The following is a 25,032-nucleotide window of genomic DNA, read 5'->3' as shown; positions in this document are numbered from 1 at the left end:
GAGTCAACCAAGTCGCATCAGAGGCCCAAGTCACGAGAGGGTAACGTGTGTCGCCGCCTGGGGCGGGGTGTGGGCTCTGAGAGAGACGCTCTCCCGGTCTTGCAGCAAGAGCCTCTGCTTAAGTTCGTAACGTGGCCCGTACTTGCCAAGGAGTGGAAGTACTGGGGCCGGAGTGTGGAACTGCAATTTTTACAATACCCGTGTTGGGGGGGCATATGCTGGCGAAGCTGACCGCAAGTCAGTACCAGAGGCAGAGAGACCAGCTAAAGAATCGTGATCAGTGCCGAAGTGCCTTGCGCATTGCATGGTTTCTGCATTACGAACTGCCTGATTGTAGCCTTGCGCATTGCATTAGTTTGCATTACGAACTGCCTGATTGTTGCATTACACACTGCATTAGTTTGCATAACACATTATCTGATTGCTGCATTACGCATTGCATTATTTTGGCATTACGAACTGCTGGATTGTTGCATAACGAACTGCATTATTTTTACATTGCAAAGTGCCGGATTCTTGCATTACGAATGGCATAGCATTGTATTAGGACTGCATTGGAACATCTAGAATTGCTCATTAATACCGCTAGGACCTACAATGGCTGGCTGGACTAATAACCGGCCAGGAGAAATATTACAAGTACGCATATGTTGGATTTATATCGGGTGGTTGCATCGTATATCTCTTTATATAAACATATACTTGCTTTTCTATGAAACTCGTGCGGAGTCCTTTTGTGGTGTCATCATTGGGTCACTGTGAGCGTGGTTGCAAATACTTTGCACATTTGCCTTGAAGATAAGCCTGGATGCTCATGCCAAGCTACCATGGGGGTGAGCAGGGGCTATCTGAGAAGGTGTCCTTCCTTCCCAGGCGTGGAAGCGAGGGTCCCTACTTGGCCCAAGGTACCTACCTCAGCCAACTTGGGAATCTCGGTTCTAACAACGTGGGAGAGCAATTATTTTAAACAATGCAGCTCGACCCATAAGCGTCAGTGGGAGCGTGTGCCAATGCTTCACGTCTGTTATGAATCTATTGAGCGGTCACCCCAAGTTCTGGTTGTGGTATTCCTCTGGCTTTCGAGTGATGTTGATCCCTAGATACATAAAGTTGCTGTCCTTCAGGGACACTGTACACATAGTTGTCAAAGTAGGGGGTCCCCCGGCTAGTAGGAACAGTAAAGATTTGCCCCAATTAATCCGGTACCCCGAATACTCGCCAAATATCCAGAATATCTGCAATATACGATCAATTGATGCCTGGGTTTTTGCACGTACAGCAAAATATCCTCTGCATAGAGAGATATTCGGTCTTCCCACTCCTCTCCAATTGGTATCCCCCATTTCAATGGATCTTGCCTTAGCCATGCCGCAAGCGGCTCCAATTCAAATGCAAACAGGATAGGAGAGTGTGGGCATCCCTGCCTAGTTCTTCTCCGCAGGGTAAATGTTTGGGACACCGTTGCATTAACCCTTACTCTGGGCAGAGGTTGGTTATATAGGAGCTTAACCTAGTTAATGAATTTGGGACCGAGGCAACATCGTTCAGATGATTCCACTCCACACTGTCGAAGGCCATGCTTGCATCCAGAGATAGGAGCGCTGCCTGCTCCTGGGTGTGCGCCCGGGTTGTATGCAATATTTCAAAAAGCCGGCGATGGTTTAATCGTGTACTCCTGTGCGCCATAAACCTAGATTGATCTGGATGAATGAGGGTCTCGATGACTCCGGCTAGTCTTGTGGCCAGGAGCTTGGTAAGTACTTTTACTTCAAAAATTAGATGTGAGATTGGCCTGTATGAGCCGCACCAAGTGGGTTGTTTCCCTGGTTTTGGTATTACTCTTATCAATGCTTTTCGTTGATCCACTTGCAGAACACCTTGCAACGCCTGGTTGAACATATTTAACATATGTTCTGTTGTTACATTTGCATTGCTTTATATAACTCTGCTGGGAGTCCATTGGGGCTTGCTGCTTTCTCGGATTGTAGTGCTTGTGACGCTGCGTTAACTTACTCGGTCGTTAGATCTTAATCTAACCGGTCTTTGTCCTCCTCGCGGAGGTATGACAGAGATATCCCGTAAGTGAGAGGTATACAGCTTTTCGTAATATTTTGCAAATTACTCCTCTATTTCTGCCCCCGTTTCGTGTGTTACCATTCTCGTCTTGCAACCCTGGGACCCAGCCCCCCCTTAATCGGTCTCTTGTCTAACTATGCCAGCAGTTTATTGGCCTTGTCGCCTATGTCATAGAGTCTGTGTTGCATTGCTCTTGCTTGTGCTCTGGCGCTATCTTCGGCTAGGTCTTTGAGCTCTTTTTGTCGGATATGGAGGTCTCTCTACATCTGTTGGGGGATCAGTTCCGGCTACCTGTGCCTCAAGACTGATTATTTCTTTTTCTAAAGGTGGCGCATTTAATATTTTTGTCCTTTTTAATGACTCCTATTTTGGCCTGTTCCTGACCTCTAAAAATACTGCTTTAAAGGCTTCCCAGAGGGACACTGCAGAATCCACCATACTCCTATTCTCCACAAAGTACTGTTCTGCCCCGTCCCGCATGTTGTCCATAAAGTCTTCATCCTTGAGGTACCCGGATTCTATTCTCGGGGGTAGCGTGTAGTCCCTTCCCGGGCCAACTAGATTCACTTCTACAGGTGAGAGGTCTGATATACCTCTTGGTATGTGTGTAGCTTCCCTGAACTCTCCAAGTCTAGAAACTTGTGTTATTATGTAGTCTAGTCTTGAAAGGCTGCCCGTCGCTGCTGAGAGATGTGTGTGTGTGTGTGTATTGTTTCGTGCCTGGGTATTGGTGCCTCCAAATGTTCCCCAGGCCCAGCGCCTCGAAAAACCCTTTCAGTTGGCCTCGTGGTCTCACGGTGCCCGCACCGAGTGGACCCCTTCCAAACATCTAAGTCCGTTGAAATTATATTATTAATCCCCCCCGCCCCAGTACCAGTCTGCCCTCTGGCAATTGTAGTAGTATGTTGCCTGATGCATCTAAAGAGGCCGACTGAAGCTCTGGTGGTGAGCAGACCGAACAGAGATTAAGTCTTTCCCTCTCCCATATTCTACTTACAGCTGTGTACCTGCAAAGGTTGCCTGTCCACATGTTTAATCAGAATTACAACCCCCCCGGGAGCCAGAATTTATAACTCGCAGTTTAATATTGTTACAGTGCTTGGAATAAAAAACAATACGGTCCAGTACAAACAAATCAGTAGAATTATTTCAAAATTGTGCTGGGACATGCACCTTGGGATCCAGTTTCTTAAGATCTAGTCATACAAAATTTCCCCCATAACATTTTCTTTCTCCAGGAAACACAAGTGAATAAATAGTCAACAAAATAAGTCAAAACCGGTTCCTGTGAGTGTCTTCTTCACTGGTAAATTATTTTTAAATATTCGAATTACATATCAACAAGACACCACATCAGAATGTGCAAAGAATTCAAGGTACAATCTACATTGTTTTAGCTTCATTAAATGTTAACACACCAATGCATATTAAAACACCAATTAATTTTGGATGTCACATATACATCCAATGTCCACTCATTAAACCTGTATTTCAAAACTAATAACTTACTTTCTCACTTGCACCACCCTTCTACTATTATTTTGTCAGATAATACTTTCAGCAGTCCACGCAATCTGTCAATGATCTAATCTGTAAGGGACCACACCAACTTAGTTTTGAGTTCATTGGCAAGGTTTTACAGATGTACACATACATCAATATTAGTTTTATATATACTACATATACAAATGAGATTATTTACTGGCAGATACAAGTTAAACCGAACATGCAGATGAGAGCACCAGATCGGGCAAATGGTGTGTGTGCGCAACACAGCATTTACCAGAGCTCATACACAATGTACATTTTGTCCTGCAAAGACTGAAAATTACTGCCAGGAGAAACACTATATTGGAATATTGTCAACATGTTTTAGCTCCCTCAGCTCACTCTGCCCTATAAGCATTGGAAATTTCGCTTTTCAGGCTGTCTTCTCAACTCTGCCTTACCACAGGTTTATCCTATGAAGCTAAACAGTCCTGCTATACTACAGTTTTAGAGGATGCGTTGCGTTAAACACTACAAAATGACCTAGAAGAGTCAAATGGTGCTCTACCCACTAAATCTCGGGAGATTTCTCCAGTGGGCCCACAGCTCAGCCACCTACTGCCTGTGAGGTCTGGCTTAAGTAAAAGTACTGCTAAGGCCCTCTGTTCTGCTGAGGTACTGTTCATAAGATGATATGCTTAGCCATGGCCATGCAATATAACAGCAAGTTTCTCTGCAACTTCAGTCCCCACATTCTCGTCAACAACTACATTCCCACATGGCTTGGAAAGCAGGAAATGTACACAGATCTCAAATTTTCCAGAGCAGAAGAGGACTATCAGTTTGTGCTTTTAAGTAAGGTGGCCAAAATCTGAAAGTGAGGCCACGGATTAATGAAGGAAATCCATTGTGACCCTCTTTTGGGCGGACCTGGAGACCTGGTGTTTCAACCTCCGTTGTTACCGGAACCTGCTAATTCACCTTTAGCTGCTTGTGCTTAGCTTCAAAACTGAAACCCATTTGGTATTTAAATTGGTATATTTGACACTCTGATAAGTCAGCTATTAATATGTAAGCAAGTTGGGCGCAGATGCACAAACTCCAAATCTGAGACAGAACTATGAAATAGAAATGTTCTTCATTTACACCTAGAACAAAGTAACATGTTAAGGAGTAAATGCTGGTACAACAGGCATGCTTTTGTGCATAACTGGCACCATTGACACTACTGTTAGCCAGTAGTTAATGTACAGAAACATTTGGAAAAGTTGCAAAATATGAAATGGAAGCTTGGAACATACGTGTTCTCCACTTACATCTAAAACGAATGCTTGAGAACAAGTTTTGTACATAGACCGCTATAGCTGGTGAATTTAAACTCAGCATTTTGTTCAAACGCCATTATTCTTAATTGGTTAAGTAAAGGCTAACAAATTTAAATTTGCTGTATCTGGATAATAATCAAGGGAAAGGGATGGAAGAATTAATATGTGCCTGATTGAGGACAATGAAGAGAATGTTGCCTCCGGTCCCAAAACTGGACAACCACTCCAAATAAGAATGTCCAGCAGATCAACAACAATAGTGTGAAGCTACTGTTAATTGGTTCCTGCTTGCCCACTGGAACTTTCCACTGAAGCAGAAGTGTGCAAAAGGTCCTGAACAAGGCGTAAACCAGCTATACCTTGACATCTCTAATGTCTGGTATCAGCGGATTCTTCAATCTTTTCATGACTGACCTCTCTCTGGCTCTTGACGAAACCAGCCCAGCAGCCACACTTCTATGTCTTGGCACACCAGCACTTAACCACCTACTATAAGCGGAGGACGTGGTTCTGTGTAGCTTAACCAAAGTAGGAATGCAGAGACTGATAAACACACTCCAATTGCACGCTATACAAAACAAACTGGTGATCGACCGAAACAAAACCAAGGTGATGCTGGTTAGTAAGGCACGCAAGATAAGCGGTACCTGGCATCTTGGAGCGCACAGCCTAGAAACAGTAAAAGAATTCAAGTACCTAGGGGTGTTTCTAGATGACAAGGGTCTGGCCAAACAACAGATACGAGTCATTACAAACGGGCAATGCCTTAACCGCTGCTTTCAGCATCCTGCGCAAGAAATTGAAAGGCCCAACACTCAATCCTCTCGTGAAAGTCATGCTAGAAAATCTCCTGCCAACTTTAACCTATGGCATTGATGCTCTGTTCGGTCAGGACTCGACCCTTCTGGACAACCTCCAAACTAAAGCCCATCACAATGTGTTAAACCTAGCTCCGAGTTCCTCCCCAAGTCAAATTCGGCCTAATGAGGCAATCAATAAGGCGACAGGGGGAAATTGTCAAATGCTGCTTTAGACTAAAACATGCAAAGCCAAAAATCACTGAATAGCATTCTGTGGTATGCAATTGACAATGCGAGCTGCAGCAGGCACAGCAAGAGCTCAAAAGAATACCTGGACCAATAATTAGTCAACTTTCACCTTGGAACCTGTGGGTCTCTGCATTGTGATGCAACGCTTTTAAAAACACTAGTTAAACTTTGCAATGGCTAAAATTTCTCTAGTATAAGACAAAGAGGAGTTTGCAAAAAGGAGTTATGCATGGACAGTCAAAAATGGCTACCCAAAACTAAAGCAGGCGTCTTACTTAGCCTGCACATTTCCACTCCACCTGAATCTCAAGCTGCTGCAGTGTTGCCTGGGCTGTCCACCCACCTTAGCAGAAAAACCTGCATGACTGCACTCCAGCGACAGACTGCTGCCTTTGCGGCTCTATTAATGCGACCTTCTGTACCTAGCCTTCATCTGTACCAAAACGGCAGAGAAGAGGAGGCGCCTCCTCAAACCTTAGCTAAAAAGCAAAGGGATCTGCACATGCAGGCAGGCTTTTATATCCTGCCTAGAGCCCGACGACCCTTTTCTAAACTGTTTCCTGAAATTTATTAACATATTTGAACAAAAAACAGCCCAACAAGCGACCGAGGAGTAGTTGCACCTCAGTTTTCAACAGACTGCCAGAACCTTGGGCCAGGCTTCTAGCCAGAGTGGAAACACCAACGTCATAATTACGAGCAATCCTGCCCCCTGGAGACTTCTGACAACTTCTAGACAGCACAAAAGCATCTTTTGAAGCTGCTAACTTGCACATCGAACACAAAAACCTTTTAAATACATTTGAATAGAAACTACTCCAATAAGCATCTGAGCGCATTGTTCCTTAGTTGGACCACAACTTTTAATTCCCCGCAGAAATACTCAGAAACCTTGGCCGGGCTGCTAGCCGGAGCGGAAATCCCAACATCAAAACTATGGGCTATCCTGGCACCTTGGGGTTATCTGACAACTTCCAGACTGAGCATGAGCACTTTGAACATTCTTACCTAAAACTTTTTAATGAAACTGCTGCTTCCTCTTTAGTACAATTTTAATTAATCATAACAAAGTTTACTTACTGAATATCAGTGGAGCTTCTCTCCTGTGTCTTGGAAGTGCATGAGAGTCACTGGACAAAGAAGACTGTTGCTGCTGCGTAACACTACCAGGTACCACCTGCTACTAAACATTCTGCTGTAGGCCTGAATTAACACTGTAGAGAGTTCTTCCAACTAAGAAACCACAGACTAATGTCTGGGAACCAGTCCTATAGATTTGGATATTTTGTTCCGAATCAGTTACAAAGAGGGACCAGAATTTCCTCACAGAAACCAATTCATTTTGTGTGAGCCACAGACTGTGGCCCTTCTCCCTGCCCGTACAGTCTCAACAATCTGGTTTCTACCAACGAAGAATTAGGCCCCGTAATAACAGAAGAATAAATGACCAACACGTACAGAATGTCCAACAAAACAGTGTAAATCACATCTGGCTGCTAGCACTTTCAGGGCTGCAACATACTTCATTGTTGGCTCACGAGGATACGAGTATGTGGTGTAGAACTTGAGGTGTACCATAGCTATTTTTGGTTTCCCCCATGAAACATTTCATTAAGCAATCAAGAGCTTTATTAAATTCATAGTAAATCTCTGGCAGCATGATACACAAGGGCAAATAATCCAATAGTTTTACTAAAACTTCCAGCTAGCATGCACTCTACTTTAAGATGCATCTAGCATTTAACAAAGAATGCAATACAATGGGTCACTTTGCTAATGTATGCAAAATATTGGGAACAAAAGTTAACATGATTCAAAATATTGAGGTTACTCAAGAATGCAACTTGGGAAAGTTAGTGTTTTGCATTGAAGACCCCAATTTGTCTATTAATACGGAACGATGCAAAACATGGTTCCATATCATTATTTGGAGCCTGGCAACTAAAAACAGTTATACCCTTAAACTTGATGGAGGAAACCTATGGTTTCCACTAACCACTGAAACGACCCAGTTATGGTGACCAACCAACCCGCAACTCACCCACACTGCTGGCCCTCCCACATAAAGTCACAAATAGCATCACAAATTACATTACTGGAGGCATTACACGTTCGCATCAATGGTATCGCTATGAGAGACCATAAGTTCAACTCTGTAACAATAAAAATACTTTTATACAAGCACAGCATGTCTAGCCAGAGGAATAGAACAGGTTTAGCCACAGGAACATGAGCAGGCTCTACACAGACAGAGCAACAATTATGAAACTAGAAATCAATATTGCTGTATGAATGGATTAAAAATGATGACACTGCCTTTGAAGTTGAGGGTGGACTAGGTGCCAAGTGATAAAGATTTACCTTATAATAAAACTGTTGTTCAAGATATACTGCACATATTTTACTAGTATGCCATACAACTTTCATGTTCACTGAATGGTAATCTACCATTACTTCGCGGGCATTTCTACGTATTACTATTAGTGCGCATTTTTAAGTTCGCAGGAACTTTTAGTACGCATGCTTTTACTTAGCATGCTGTTACTACGCAATTACTGTTACTTCGTAAAGTGAAATACTTTGCAGACTATCCACATCGTTGTTTGGAAAAGGAGGCGCTTCCGTTTCCAAACAATGACGTGCTGTTCTTAAGACGCTTGAAGTAGAAGAGTGGATCCAAGAGTGAAGGTGAAGAGAGGGACCACGAGGGGAGAGAGGTAAGTGGGGCAGTGTATTTTTTAGGGTCGTGCAGGGGGCTGTGTTTAAGGTTTAAGGGTTGTGTTTGTGTAGTGTAATTTGGGTTTAGGGTAGTGACGGGGGTCAAGAAGGGTAGTGTTTGGGAGTAGGGACAGGACTATGGGTCGGGGGAGGGATGTGCAGGGGGTAGTGGTTTAGGGTAGTGTAGGGTAGTGGTTTAGGGTAGTGTCAGGGGGCGTGCAGGGTAGTGTTTGAGTGTATGGTGCGGAGGGGGGGAGGGGCATGCAGGGGGTAGTGAATTAGAGTTCAGGGTAGTGGTGTGGTGTTTGTGTAGTGTAAGGTAGTGTCGGGGGGTCATGAAGTGTAGTGTTAGACTGTAGGGTCCAGGCAGGGGGAAGGTCGTGTAGTGGGTAGTGTATTAGGGTTTAGGGTAGTGGTGTTGGGAGTCGTGTAGGGTACTGTAGAGTGTGAGGGTTTGGGTAGTGATGAGATTTTATATACATTGAATGTTCGACTTATGTACACAGAATAAATTATTTAAAAAAGTTTTATTTTCGGACGAATAATTTTGTAAAATGGTGAATGACATACTATGTATAAAATGTGAGTTTTAAAAATAAAAAAAAGGAGATTTTTTATAATTCATGATTATTTAGTTAACAGCCGATTTTTAAAAAAAAATCCCCCGCCCTAAAGCCCTTCGCATGATTTTAGTGTGATTTTTTTAATTAGCATAAACCATTACAGGAAAAATGCGTAGTAGTGCTATGCGTAGTAATAGAATGCGGAATAGAAGCATTTAAAGTACATTTCTAACCATTTGCGTTATAAATGCATGCGCAGTTAAAACTTGCGAAGTATTGGTTTATGCTAAGTTTCGACACAAATTCTCACTGAACAATCTCTGGTAAAAGACGCAATGGGCGGGCATATCCCCAACTGTCTTAGAGGCCATTACTTTTTGCCAGGTTCAGATAGTCAACGTTGCAAGCACATTTAGTACCCTTTCACTATAACGTGATTGGTATATGCTTAGAAAAAAAAGCAACTTTGTACGGAAAAGAGGAATCGGGCGTGCATGGCATGTACTTGGCTCTATCACTTTATGCCCAAGAAGGTGATAAGCTGAACATTTCCCCAAAAGTCACTTGACTTGTTGGTTATATTCAGTAATTTGTAAGACAGAGACCAGCTGACAGCTAAATTGAGCAAACGTACTATCCACAATATTTATTTTTTTTTACTCACCAGTGAAAGCACTACTGTTAATACACGGATGTAATCACAATTTAGTGGGGAAAAGACTACCCTCACCTTACAAAACTAAATTGTACAACGTCACTCAAGGACCCTGTAATGGCTTGTTTGACAATCACCATACAACAAACCTATGGAACGCGTCCAAAGCTAACATGCTTTTAGCATATAATGCAAAGAAAAAAATACCATATCCACAGTTATGTCCACACTGATGCTAATGGTTAGCGGATATGTGGTGTCACTATTCTGGGTACCGGAGTAGTGTCCTAATCGCTTTTTCCATTTTGTTTTTCTAGCCCCCAGCTGATGGTTTGAGAATAGGATAGGAATTCTCACATTGGCTAGGCCAGATTTGAGAACCGTAGGTTTTTCTGGTCTTTTTTTCCGAGGAATAGCATTTTACACCTTTCCTTGGGTGTCACCTCAGCCCCCTTTAATGTTGTGTTCACCTTACACCCACGTGGCCCCCACGACTTTTCTCAGAACGTTGTAGGAAGCTGGGTTTCTGTTGCAGTAACCCCCCCCACACTTTTTGCCAGATTACTTTGACTTATTGTGCCCTGGGTCCCTGCCAATCAGGTTCACTGGACCCGTATTCTTTCCCAAAACTAGTCCTTGTACCCCCAATTGGCACAATGCTGGCCTTGTAAAAGGTACCAAGGGCACTGTGGCCGGGGAAGGCCTCCAAGGGCTGCAGCACTTATTGTGCCACCCTTAGAGCACCTGTATACATACATACACACACCCCCCCCCCCTCCCCCCCCCCCCCCCCCAAAAATCCCATCCCATGGCAGGCTGCGTGTTTTGGTGCTGAACAAAGTGAAGAGTCGACAATCTACTGCCCTGGCATAGGTCAGCCACACCTTTAGCTGAAAAACAACCAGCCTCTGGTGGGTTCCCTGAGTGGTACACACCAGCATTCCACCAAGAGACATGTTTCTGGACCCCTGGAGTGGGAGCCTTCACCCCCTGAGCCCAGAAACAAAGCCTTTCCTGGGCGGAGGTGGTCACACCTCCCCCAGGCCAGGAAGAGCCATCTGTGGCAGGAGAGCTTCAAAGGCCTTGCCGTCTTTGTAATGCGACCCCCAGCCTCTCCTGCCATCAGGAGCAGGCCCCCTCCTGTCTCCCCTCCTTTTCGGCCTGAAGACAGGCTGGAAAAATCAGCACACCCCAGAAGGAGTCCCCAGCTCTGCCAACCTCACAGTCTGGATTCCGAGCCAACCACAGCACCGAGACCGCCCTCATCGCCGCCACCGATGACATCCGAGCCCTGATGGACAACGGAGAAACAGCGGCCCTCATCCTCCTAGACCTCTCCGCGGCATTCGACACTGTCTGCCACCGCACCCTAGTACAGCGCCTCAGCAACATCGGAATCCAGGACAAGGCGCTGGAATGGATCATCTCCTTCCTCGACGGAAGAAAACAGAGAGTCCGCCTACCTCCGTACAAGTCAGAGGCCACCGAAGTCATCTGCGGCGTCCCTCAAGGATCCTCGCTGAGCCCTACTCTCTTCAACGTCTACATCAGCCCCCTCGCGGCCATCGCACGCCAACACAACCTCAGCATAATCTCCTACGCCGACGACACCCAGCTGATCCTCTCCCTGACCAACGACCCCGCCGCCGCCAGAGCCAACCTGCACGAAGGGATGAAAGAGGTAGCCGAGTGGATGACGACCAGCCGCCTGAAACTGAACTCAGACAAGACGGCGGTCCTCATCCTGGGCTCTTCACCCTCCGCCTGGGACGACTCCTGGTGGCCTCCCGCCCTGGGCACCGCACCCAAACCGACAGACCATGCACGCAACCTGGGCTTCATCCTGGACTCCTCCCTCTCCATGACCAGGCAAGTCAACAACGTCTCCTCGGCGTGCTTCAACATCCTACGCATGCTACGGAAGATCTTCTGGTGGATCCCCACCGAGACCAGGAAGACCGTCACCCAGGCCCTCGTCACCAGTCGACTGGACTACGGCAACGCCCTCTACGCCGGTACCACCGCCAAGCTCCAGAAGAGACTCCAGCGGATCCAGAACGCCTCAGCCAGACTCATCCTCGACATCCCACGAACCAGCCACATCTCCGGACATCTGAGAGACCTACACTGGCTCCCCGTCAACAAAAGAATCACCTTCCGCCTCCCCACCCACGCACACAAAGCACTACACGACCAAGGCCCGAGCTACCTCAACAGCCGAATCAACTTCTACGCTCCCAAACGCCACCTCCGATCAGCCAACCACGCCCTCGCCGCCGTCCCCCGCATCCGAAGAGCGACTACAGGAGGAATGTCCTTCTCCTACCTGGCCGCCAAGACCTTTAACTCCCTCCCTCCCGACCTGCGCCTGACCCAAGACCACCTCTCCTTCAGGAAGAAGCTGAAGACCTGGCTGTTCGAGCAGTAGCGGCACCCCCCCCACCCCCAGCGCCTTGAGACCATACGGGTATGTAGTGCGCTCTATAAATGTCTTTGATTGATTGATTGAACCCCACCCCTCAGGTGGGGGAGGCGACGTGAAGACCACTCTTCAGTGCCCGCCATCTTGCAGAAGGCAGGCAGTCTCAACCAGGATTAGGGATTGTGCCCACTTCCCCACGTGGGGTGACCACACAAAGGGCCAGATGTACGACCATTGAATCTTGCGACTCGCAAATTGCAACAAATTTCAAGTCGCAAAATTCAATGTACAACAGTGTCTCAGACACCGTTTGCGATTCCCGATGGGGTCGCAAATTGCATGCCTCATGAATATTAATAGGGCTGTTTTTAATGCAGCCCATTTTCTTTAAAGGAAAATGGAATGCATTTAAAAAAGAAAAATTTTACTTTTCAGTTTCATTTTTTAAGGGCAGGCAGTGGTACCTGGAACCACTGCCTGCCTGCTTTTCAAAAATGTGTGAACCCATTCACAATTCCCGTTTGTGAGTGCCTTACCACCCTTCTGAGAAGGGTGTTAAATTGTGAGTGTTTTGCAACTGCAATTGCGATCACAAAATAATCATACATTGGGTAAGGACTCGCTATTAAGAAAGGACGCCCTTGGCACGCCCCTTCATAATAGCAAGTCGCTAACCCTATTTTGCAAGTCACTAATAGGTTAGCACCTCGCAAAATAGGGTTAGTACATTGGGCTGACCAATTTTGTGGTCGCATAGGGGCCGAAGTCCCCTTTGTGGCCGCAAATAACGGTCGTACATCTGGCCCAAAGGGTGTAGTCACCCTAAGGTCAGTAGCCCATTGGCTACTGACCTAGAGACCCCTAAAATGATCCCCAAATACAGTATTTAGGGGGCAGCCCAGAACCAAGATTCCCGCAACCCCCGAAGAAGGACTAAAGAAGATTCCCAGCAGAAGAGACTGCAGAGAACTGACTTAGCCCCAGCCCGTCTGCAGTTTCCAGAGATCCCGTGCCAGAAGTTGACCTGTCCTGCAGTCTGCGACCTCCAGAACCCTGGGAGGACAGACTGCCTTCAACAAAGACCGATAAGTGAACAGCAGCTCTGTTCAAAAGAAACAGCCAAGAAAAAGTTCGAGCCCGCTGAGGACAAAGAAACGCAACGCCTGGAACCACCACTGCACCAGACGCATACGGCCGGAGTCCAAGTGGCCCACCAGTCCCAGCGTGGTCCCCTAGTGCTCCAGAGTCCGAGTCCAACGTGGATTGACTCCTCTAGGACTCCTCAACGTCGCCTTTAGCCTCTGCACGGACACACCCCCCCCCCCCCCCCCCAACCACAAGTGACCTGGTAAGGTGAAATCAGATCTCAAAAGACACCCCTGCATCCAGCCGCCCTGCGCCCTGGAGAAAAGACCCCGAGATGGACCTATGTCCCCGAGCCCTCCAACTTACCTGCCCAGCTGTTGGTTCCTCCCGGGAGTCTTCCTAGACCAAGCCTGCAGCTAAAAACCGAAACAGAGAATACCCATTGAAAACAACAGGGCACCTGATGCCAAACAAGCACCCTGCACCCGCTGTGGGTGTACTTTGTGTGCTAAACCGGTTCCCCCTTTGCCCTGAGCCTAACATCAGGAGCTTTGCTCCCACAACTCGGATGCCTGCTCGTGAGCAGCCACTAACCGGGGGCCCCCTACCCCCCACTGGATAACACTGCGCCTCAGCACTCTGCACCCAGCCGCCCTAGTGCCACTTAGGGTGCTGAGAGAGTGCATCCTTGACACTGGGGGAACTCTGGTTCTAACCCCAGAATACCAACTTCCACAACAAAGTACTTACTGGTTAATCGATAACTTTATTTCTCTCCATAGGAATACATTGACTGTTTTTCCTTGAAAAATGTTGTGTGTGAAGTTGGTTTTTGCATTAAACTGCAAAGAACTAAAAAATTGCTTACTTACCTACCTTTTCTCTAGGAAATGTCCCAGTGTGATATCTAGGTGTATCACACCGAGCAGAAAAAGTAATCCAGAAAGTAATCTACAAAGTAATTCAAGGTAATTTAACAGCAATTTCCACTGTATTGAAAGCATTTACAAACCTTTAACAAAGTAATTTGCATTCAGCTTGCTTGTATTGTATAACCTGCCTTATCAAATACACTTACCTGTGCCAGGCTTGTTTGGTTCTAGGAAATAAATACAACTAAATAATATTTTTATAACAAATCAAATTGGTTCGAGTTCAGTCTTTGAGTGCGTGACATCATTTGGCGATTGACTGTGTCCAACAAATGCTCAACACTACCCTCTGATAAAGCCTTACTGCTCCCCCACACTACCACAAATAGAGAGTAAGGTGCCATCTACTTTTACCTCTGCCTATCTTTGGGTTTACACTGGACTCTGTGCACCATATAGCTCATTTTGGTATAGCGTATAGGGCCATCTTCCTACAAATGTGGTTTGTAAACTATGAACCATTTGACTGCGGTTGGATTAACAACCATCCCTGTTCAGCAAAAGATACAGGAAAGGTTTTTGAACAACCCACACTTTTAAGTTCAGCCCAGGTATCTCTAACTTTTCATAGACATTTCAAAAACTACTACAAATTTTTACACAAAAGTATAAACATATTTAAATATAGTATGCACCTAAAAAATGACAGGTTGGAGAATCACCTGCCCATGTACCTTTTGACCACCTGGAGTAATCTAACTATTTAAAAAAAAAATGAATAAAAAGAGGGCAGACATACACTTCAGATAATTAGGGCAGATTTGTTCAGTAGGGCAAGTTACTAGAAAAAAAAACCCACTTGTTTACAGCTTCTGTTTCTGAAACTTGCTCAGTTATTTGTGACTGTTTTTACTCTCCTTCGGATGCCCTGCTTGCTAAGGTCTCATTTTCCATTTTACTTTTACCAACTTTTCACTTCATGGATTGTGGTACCACATTACTAACTCCACTCAACTGGACTGTGCATCACTTCTTCCAGATTGTAGTTAAGATACTATTTCCTTCTCCAGAAACAAAGGAGATACAAAATTTGCCTTCAAATCTCATGTAAAAATTAGAATCGCTTTTGCAGGTATGACGGCACCTTACTTTTCCTTGGAACAGCACTCATTAGGGTTCCCGCCAATGGCTTGGTACCTCAGTTTACTCAATAATGGCAGCCAATTACAAACAGCTCTAGTGTAATTAATTTAATTAACTGAATATCATTCAATTAAGATGACTGAATAGCATAGTAGCTCATGTCATAGTCTGGGTATTTCATACTGCAAGCTCATTGTGGCTGCATCCTCTGCAATGTTGCAATGTCATTGCCTCATGACACCCTATTGATTGAACAATCTGCACTGCTGGTAGAGCACAGAGATTAGCTGTACTTTAACCAACCTCACCAGTTCCCAGTTCGTCCAAACTCATACTTTCATGGAGGTCCAACTGTCAATCCCAGGGTAGTCGTTATGGAGCAGAAGGGCTTAGCAGGTACCATTTTCCACTACTACTCAACATGGTGGGGGTAGAACAGATCAGTCACCTCATCTCCTTTAGTCACGAGGACTTAAAGGTTCACACGCTCATCCAGAATATTCTTCACAAATTTGTGTCCATAGGCAACGCTGAAGGGGTCCCCAAATGAAGTGTGCACTGAAGCTCAGAGCCAGTAGGATACCGCCACAAAGCCAACAAACTCAATCTTACACGTTCATGAAAAACACAAACAGACTTTAAAAAATATACCAACAATTGCATCAAGACTGTTGGAACGGAAAATCCTCTGCATGTTAACGGACCTGCTACCCTGCCCTGAGTGCACAACTGTACTGATGTCTGGATCTCGAATGCTGATTTTTGTTGTCATAGGCAAACATGGATCAAGCGTGTGTGCCATGACATAAGCCTGCCTCACCGATTGCGGTCTTGTTGGACTGGGAGGTGTGCCCAAAGCGCAGCCCTCATAGTGGTGGAAGGCTACTTCTATCACCAGAAGTTAAGCAGCACAAGTGCAGCACACTATGTATTGATCAGTAGGCGTGAACAGGTCCTTTTTAACCAGCGTCATCGGAGTGAGGCCTACAGGCTCACTCACCTTTTTAAAAGTTCTGTTGCTGTGTACTTAACTCACCATTGGCCTACATCAGCTTGTGTGAAGTGCTGTGCAGCCCAGAAGTAGAATATTCGAGTTGGGTGTATGTGTGCCAGGGGAGGGTACTAAACAGGGATAATGCAATGCTGAAGTTATGCATGGTGAATTTATGTGCTGTATGTACATGTGCCTTTGTATGGTACAGTAGCTGAAGGATGTAGTGCTGTTCAGCACGTTGTATGTTAAATGCATGTAACGGGTGTACGTGTGCCTGTAAATGGTACAGTATAGGAAGGATAAAGGCCATGCATGTTAAATGCATTTGATGGATGTATTTGTCCCAAGTAATACAGTACAAAGAGGGTACAGTACCGTGAGGTGTGCAGGCAGGCCCAGAGTGCATTTGTACCTGTAGATGGTACAATACATGGAGGGTACTGGATTCTATTTTGGAAGACCCATGCCTGCATGGTGACAGATGGAGGAGGCAGAGAGATCCTGCCTGACTGAGGTCTATTGCTGCATTCCTATAAGATGGGTTGGAAACACACTGAGGCAGGAGGAGCAAAGCTTTTACAGTACACAGTGTGCTATTTGATTCAGTGAGTGGCCACAAGGAAGGGGCCTGGGCAGGTCTCTGGAAGGAGATGGGGCTAATAAGAGAAACAACGATTAGGGCTGGAGACCCTGGGATAACTTATTGATGCATACATCACTGTGACGGACATCCAAGTGTTAACTCGTCACTCCTGTGGCCTGTGTTGTGAAAGACTCCTCCTGTGACAGACTGTGGACACTTTAAAAGAAGCAGAAGCCCAACATAAAACTTCAACGATTCAGACCGTAAATAACATGTGTGTCTGGAAATGGACAATAAGGAACCTGAGACCCCAAAAATTAAATTGACATCTTCAAGCAGCCAGATGAACTGTGTGGTAAAGGGAAGCTCTGCCAGAATCTTGTCTGTGACCAAGACTGGGGGCCAAGGCATGTTAATCTCCCGGCTCGGTGAGGGGAACTCACTAAGAGAATTCAAGACACCTGCCCTGGAGCACCAGAGCCTGCCAAAACCAATGTGCCCTGTGAGGAAGAGGAGAGAATTACAGGGAGCAAGTCCAGTGGGAGCCCTGTCGAGTAGGATTCCTGTGTAAAATGTGAGGAAATGGCTGCTGCATCGATTGGGTCGTTGCCCGTGAGCAGGACAAAGTTGGAGACCCGCGTATGCCAGGAGAGGAGATTATATATATATATATATATATGTGTGTGTGTGTGTGTGTGTGTGTGTGCTGAGCTGAGCCAGCCGGGAGCAGTGCATAGTAGTGAGAGGGAGAACCCGTATGCCAGGAGGGGCCCCATGGAAAGGACTGCTGTGTGGCAAGGGCCGTAACCTTGTGCGGTTACAAGGTGGTGACTGTGTATGACGTGGAGAATATCACCGTGCTGATCAGTCCGGAGTCCGCGGACTGTGAGTTGCAGTGTCCCTGAATGCCAGAGGGGATTAACAGGAGCACCTAGGACTGCGACTTGTTATACTCCCGTCAGAAAAGTGAGAGCGCCATGAGATCACCTGCACACCAGCACCGAGGCGAGGGACCCCAGACATCAGTCATAGCAACTCCCTCCCTCTCCCATCAGGGGACTAATTGAACACTTACCCAGGAGAAGGAGCCTCAGAAAGCCTCCAGTTGCTTCAGTAACACGAACGTGAATGAGATTCAGCACCCACATGCTTCACACCGCAGTGGCCTCTTGAGACTGACTACTAGCGGGGTATTCCCTGGATGATACCAATATTGAACGGGAAATAAACACAATGGCTAACGCGAGGAAAAAGTGGGACAGGGAACTGCCCAAGAAACACTAGAGCCCCGACCTCAGGAGAGGACTGAGTAATTGTTCAGGAGTGTTGTATTTGTTTCCCTTTGTATGGATAGCATAAGAAAATAAAGTATTTTCTTCATAAGAGTCAGTATCTGGCTGGGCAATGATTTGCTACAGAGCGCATTTTGAGTTATGAGTGTATTCACTATTCTGCATCTTCTCTCCTACCCAGAGGCAGTCGTGGACTGGAGTCAAGGGCAGAGGAAGTACTAAGCCCAGTTGCGCAGAATCCATTTTATGGCAGGGCCCAGGACACCCAGAATAAAAGGCCTCAACCTTAACAGTTGAGGCTAGTAGCACCTGCGTGCCCCATGGCTCTCTGAAAGGGGTTCTAAAAAAAACCCCTCAAAAGTCGGTAACTTCTTAAAGCTACTAGCATCAAGAGTTTAGCACTAAATGTACATGGAGCCTGCTATGTGATCTCCCAGGTTGAAAGCCTGAATTTAACAGCAGATCAGGTTTCTGGTTTTTCTGGCACAAGGTCGTTTTCACTTCAACCAGTCTCCCACAGAGTTTAAATTAATTTTAAATGAGAAGCAGGGCTACCATGGCTGTGGTATATGGGTTTTACCCCTTGGACATTATAGAACAGGGGCAGCGTCTGCCACAGACCTATGCCATGAGAATGATAACACAAATTACACCGTTTTGGGCAGAGGCTAGTGATCACAAAGCAGTCCTACTGCCCAGTAAAAAGTAACATATGACCAACTATACTTCAGCTCTGTACAAAAGGGCAAAAAGCTGCAGTTTAAGTATGTGGATTGCTATGAGGAAACTGCCATTTGCCTGCACAAACGTTTGCCAAGAACATTTTGGGGTGAGGGAAATTACTAAAATGACTGCACTTAGAATTGTAAAATAGCTTTTTAAGTATGAAAAGCAGTACAAGCCTATCTGAAACAAGGTCCCTGGTTGATTTACAATCCTCCTAATGCAACTGCTGCACTAAAGTTCCACAGCAATGGGAAAAAGTACATGAAATAGTGGAGAATGGTAAATACATTTCAACATAATTTAAGAACTATCCGTCGACTACACGCTTACGCATTAAACATAAGTAATGCATTTATTGTGTTACAATAATCATTCTCTAGCATGGATTCGAGAAAATCTATTTCTCTGGAATTAGGATGTCTAACATTAAATACACCTCTAGAGAAAGACTTTACTATACAAACATATTTGGCACTCTAATTTGCTTTCTTGGTTCAATGGCACAATATTTAAGCAGTTTTGTATGCAAACAAGGTACATATCGGTTTAGTTAACTTAAATAACAAAGGCATCCTTTTCCAATACTGCATTTGTTAAAGACAGTACCTTCTATTATCCTCCTTAGAATACTCACATTTTGAGTAGCAGATTTCCATTTTGCATGCCATTAGGTTTGAGAGTGAGACAGTTATCAATTACTCATCACGCACTTTGGTAGGGTGACCTGTGGATATCTATTTTCAATTGTCCTGGTATTAAGAAGAAAATGCCAAGAGCTTTCCTACTGCTCAATCTTTAGCACCTATGAGATGAATTTATACACTACCCTGTAGACAGGAACAAAACACTGAAAAGATGAATTTATCAAGCATTAAGCACAGAATTTAAAGAATACGAAAAATTGTTCATAGTTTGCTAAAAGTATTCATCACCGCAAAAACAAACCACTCTTAAGGTGACTCCTAAGGGAGCCACTGGATTGTTTTTTTCTGTAGATTAGTTTGCAGGGCTGCTTTGGTGACTCTTAAATCATACTAGCCCTTTCAGAATAAAGAGGAGACTGGGGAAAAAGTCACAAACATCAAAACGATGCTACAAATGGACAGCATAGCACCCGCCAACTCAGACAAGTGACCAAAAGCTTAGCATTTCTCCATGTCATTTTTCACTTGAAAGAGTGTTTGAGTAGAATTTTCAAGCACTGCGGCTGCACAATTTTTTTGCATTTTTAATGCTGCTTTATGACAAAACACTAATCACATGTACAGTAATGAAGACCATCTTGTAGAAAAAAAAAATAGATGCAAACTTAGAATGGACAACTTCAATAAAACAATACTAATGTTTATATCATCCAAGTAGTGTGATCGCATAATACATTTCACTGTTAAGAGTTTGAATTAAGCTAACCAGATCTGCTATCATCAACTCAGCAAAAAAACGTGTGACTGTCTTTTAGTGGCGTACTTTAGCTGTTTTCACAAAAATGTAAGGCGTCGGCAATATGCATTCTCAGCACTGATATGGAACACACAAGTGAAATAAACATCCCAACTACTAACACTGGCGGTGAACACAACACTGATCGAAGACAGGTCTGGTATTTTAGATCTACCACTAAACATCATGCTGTTCCAGAGAAATTAGAGGAAATATAGTACTTCTTTAGGACTTAATCCCAAAGAGCAGTAAAACTTAATGTTTTTAGAAGGAGGATCAATTATCAAGAACTTGCTTTTAATGTTTGGGTTTTACCCTCAAAATAGCAATGGGAACTTACTTTGCTTAAGGTTTTTGATAAATGCTGACCGGCCTTCAATCAAGTTCCATGTCCTGTAAAAGACAGGAACAAAACAGTGAAAGACAGAATACTTACACAGCATAGTTACATACATCAGTAGTATCAAAAATGATGACTAGGAGGACAACAGATCCATTGTACGAAACAAATTGAGGCTCTGCCATCAAGTAATGGTTGATTTGCACTGAATCCTCGTTCCCTCTACCATACACATAATCACATGTCCAAACCCACCATTACAGAGGTGAATGGCATTAATGAATACAATTAAAGAAATATGCTTTGGGAGAAAGTGCTATTTCAAACGGAGCTATGGTAATATCATGGAGCTCAATACTGGGTTAAGATCACCTCCCAACTTTACATCAGACCCCTTACATACCTGTCCTCTCCTACCTTAAGGTCTTGTCTGTCCCCACTGACAAAGCTAATTTTCCAGAGGGATGAATGGAAAGAGACGTCACATGTCCCCTAGGACAAATAAAACCAAAAGTGTTGACTCTACAGAACTGCTCTTTATAATCAGAACATACAAAACAAATATAAATATATATATATATCTTATTCACACACAAAAGGGGACTCACTTGTGAGCTTTGAACGATTTCAGGCACTCCCATTTCTTGGAATTCCACACACATATTAGTCCATCTTCAGCACCGCTGAGTAAATGTGACATGCCATAAAATTCAAGGCAGGACACAGTCCCTGAAGATACAAGACGGGGAGCCTTTAGCATTTATGAGACAAAACATGTATTTTGTACTAGTCTCTCTGTGTACCTCTGTCTTTTAGCTGTATATTCAGATCACCAGAAAAACATAAATGTGACTGTATTTCTTAAGGACGGAGGGGACGGCAGTTATAGCAATTGCAATCATTTAGATCAGATGTGCATTTTTGAGAAGGTGCCATACTACTAAAAAACATGTCTAGACTCAACCTCTAAATACTACTAAAGGAGGGAGATAGACAGGAGGGACTTATTTTAGGAGTCCGAATGTAATTACTAATCTGGAACATACGCGTCTGTCTCAGACTGTGGACTAAACAGTTCATGGCAGGAGTGAACAGGCATCAAGTTGCCAAGTAGAACTGAACCAGTTTCCAAACGAAAAGGAAATCTTAAGAGTGGCTTATGGGTAAACCACTACCTGCAGTAGCATATCATCTTCCCCTCCAAAACAAAACCCACAATAGAAAACTCAAAGGATTTATAACCATATTTCACTGATGACATATTTAACCCTGTCGATTTGACAACACTAGAAAGGCCCCTCCTGCCAAAGTGCATCACGCCTAGGACCCTTTTTGACAAACAAGGAGATCAGAAATAGTAAATATAATATTAATTATTTATAATTCCAATGAAGCATTTTAAATTTCAAAGGAAAAGACAGTTTTCACAAAAGATTAATGACCTTGGGCATACACTGGTGAACAATGCTTTGTAAAGGGAGTTATCTATTGTGAGCGTCACGTTCAAGAAACCATTTTTAAATTCGTGCTTGTATTTTTTACAGACACATAAGGTTTTTGATACATGGTCCCACCTTTAGTGGTATTAACTCCTTGGAGGCTTTGGTAGAGCAACCCATTTAGCCTAGGTGTGGTATAATTGGTCAGTCCAGCACGTTTCTTCAGGGCATATAATCCAGGTTTTGCTAATTAATTAAACTGCTTGTCAGTGTAGATGTAAATCACTAGAGAAATTGGACAAAGGAGTTCCCAGAGCTACTATTAATTCAAGGAGCAGATGAATGGGCTGCACCATCCCCAGGTTCAACTAGAGCTCATGTTGTTGCTGCATGGCTCTTTAAAAGCAGAACAGCTCACTAACTAATACATTTTAAACTTTAATCCAATGTAATCACAGCACTTTCAAGGCAAGGAAACAAACAGAATATACCAATTTCCTTATCACAACATGCTATAGTGGAGTGGGATAATATAATTAACTCACACTGACGCAAACAATAAAGAACCCCCTTTCAATTTTCTATGGTTTAACATATTAATATGTATAGGATGTCTATTTATTCCTTGCCAAGTCCAAAAGTGGATACATTCACCACAGTATGACAACTAGCACAAAAGTTTCATTTTGTTATCAATAAGCAAAAATATCGGTCAATATTAAAAAAATGTGTGTGAAGAAGTGCAAATCCCGATTCAGTAACCAGTGGAACCCCATTTAGCAGCAATAATGAAGTAAATAATTCCTGAAAGTTTTAGTCACATTCTGAGAGGATTTCTGGCCAATTCCTCCAAACAAACCTGATTATTCTAGAAGTTTGGGGGAATTTATTTATGCACAGCTTTCCTTAGGTCTTGCCACAGCATCTCCTTGGAGCCGAGGTGAGTCAAATTTCAAAATTCCGATTTCTTTTCTTTTTCAGCCGTGCATTTGTTGCTTGGTATTCTTGTCCTGTTGGATGATCCACTTTCAGTTGAACTTTAACTGCTGCACAGATATTCTTGTATATTCATAAAGAACGCACTAGTGTAGAGGAACGGGTGGTGTATTCAATGATTGTGAAGTGCTGAGGTCCTGTAGCTTCAAAGCAGGCCCGAATCCTCTGCCACAAAGGCGGACTGTAGGCATGAGATTTGCATGGTGAAAAAGTGTTTAGTTTTCATGTTCATGCACTATAGCCAAACAACTTCCCCTTAGTCTCATCTATTTAGGGGACATTGTTCCAAAAGTACTGTGGTTCATTCAGATGCTGTTCTGCAGTAACGTTCTTTTGAGAGACAAAGTGTTTTCTCCTCACTATCCCTTCATGAAAGCCATACTTGTACTGTACTTTCCTACAGGCAAGATAATGAACTCCCAATGTCTACCATATTGAGACAGGCCTGTGGATCTCTGGTTTTATCTTTAGGTTATTTGAGATCTCTAGGATCATCATAAGGTTTATTCTTGGGAAGATTTTTCTGTGATGTCCACCTCTGGGTAGACAGTTAACCATTTTGAACTTTCTAACTAGGTGATGCATCCTTCAATCAGAGCTGCCGCAACTAGACCCAAGATATGTTTTGATGCTATGATAAAAACATTCACAGTAATAGGTGTTTTTTTTGTCTGGGCTGTATAAGATGATTACCACCTTTTCAGTTAGGCAAAAGCGAAGCAGATGATACAACGGGAGACAACACACTGTGCACATCGGTATTCAGGAAAAGATCGGGAAGCATTAGGAGAAATCATTACCAAAAGCAATATATCCATGCACAGAATGATACCTGAAACTATGATGAGTTGGCACCCGATTAATTAATCCGCTTGCAGGTACTTCTGACAGGTATTTGACACAATCTGAGGGGGTGGGGGGGTGTGCACGTGTGTGTGTGTGTAGTTCTCATGAACATGCATGCTGCATGCCATGAGATGGGGAGACACGAGCTGCCATTATGTTGTGTTCGGTTCTAACTCGATCTGTGTACAAGTGTACTTCAAACCCTAAGCTACATTTGGTGACGATTGGAGAACGTGTCCTACCTACACCCCAACAGCTACGAGAAGATGTGTCGGGATCGTTGCAGGATCGTGCAGCGATTGTTGATTCCCGCCGTGAAACAGATGAGTGACGAAAGGTGCTGTGTGCAGTCTAAACAGAGGGGCTAGGCGGTCGTTCCAGAAAGATGACCGGATGTCAAAGGAAGTAAGGCATGCGCAAGCGCTCAGCTCCATGTGACTAAAGCACACAACTTTTAGCATAAGCCTGGGGGCCATTTTAGGTGAAGCGCAAGTCAGCTTCACAATAGTGACTTCTAGCGCTTGAGCCTAGAGGGAGTCATCAACTACAAAAGTCAGGCATTCATTTTAGGTGAAGCGCAAGTCAGCTTCACCGAAGAAAAATCTAGAGCCAATGAAAGTCGCTTTGAACTCAAAGCGGTGGCCATCTTACGTAGACAAAAGCTCTAATTGCACAGCGAGCAACAATGAATAAGACAGAACGCGAAAGCTATTGGGAGAGTTACAGTGGTCCGCTCGCCATGGTCAGACCTGCTTGAAAAAAAATAATCTAGCAGTCTGATCGGTGATAGGCACACCATATGCCATATTAGAGTACACATGCCTTTACTCTGTCTGCAGCCCAGTGATAGGCACACTATTGTTGGATGACCATTACTACACACACGCCTATAAGGAAGTACTTTCACAGTGACAGGCACACTAGCTTTTATAAAAGAAAGCCTGCACCCAGTTTAATAAAGTTACGGTGACAAGCACAC

At 44.3% G+C, this 25,032-nt stretch overlaps 1 protein-coding gene across 2 annotated transcripts in view; it reads right to left on the bottom strand.

Annotated features, from left to right (window-relative positions):
* PAK1IP1 (PAK1 interacting protein 1) overlaps positions 1-25,032 on the bottom strand; it is a 137,526-nt gene that overhangs the window by 87,098 nt on the left and 25,396 nt on the right. For both annotated transcript variants that reach the window (XM_085607265.1, XM_085607264.1), the window contains exons 3-5: positions 21,381-21,501; positions 21,190-21,264; positions 20,773-20,825 (exon numbers count right to left, since the gene is read on the bottom strand). In XM_085607265.1, coding sequence (XP_085463391.1) covers positions 20,773-20,825; positions 21,190-21,264; positions 21,381-21,501 — 249 coding nt within the window. The remainder of the gene's footprint in view (positions 1-20,772; positions 20,826-21,189; positions 21,265-21,380; positions 21,502-25,032) is intronic.

The sequence above is a fragment of the Triturus cristatus genome, chromosome 5_2 (assembly GCF_964204655.1).
Source record: "Triturus cristatus chromosome 5_2, aTriCri1.1, whole genome shotgun sequence".
Taxonomy (NCBI): Eukaryota; Metazoa; Chordata; class Amphibia; order Caudata; family Salamandridae; genus Triturus; species Triturus cristatus.
The sequence above is the reverse complement of the archived record's forward strand: the minus strand, read 5'-3'. Positions and strand labels throughout refer to the sequence as shown.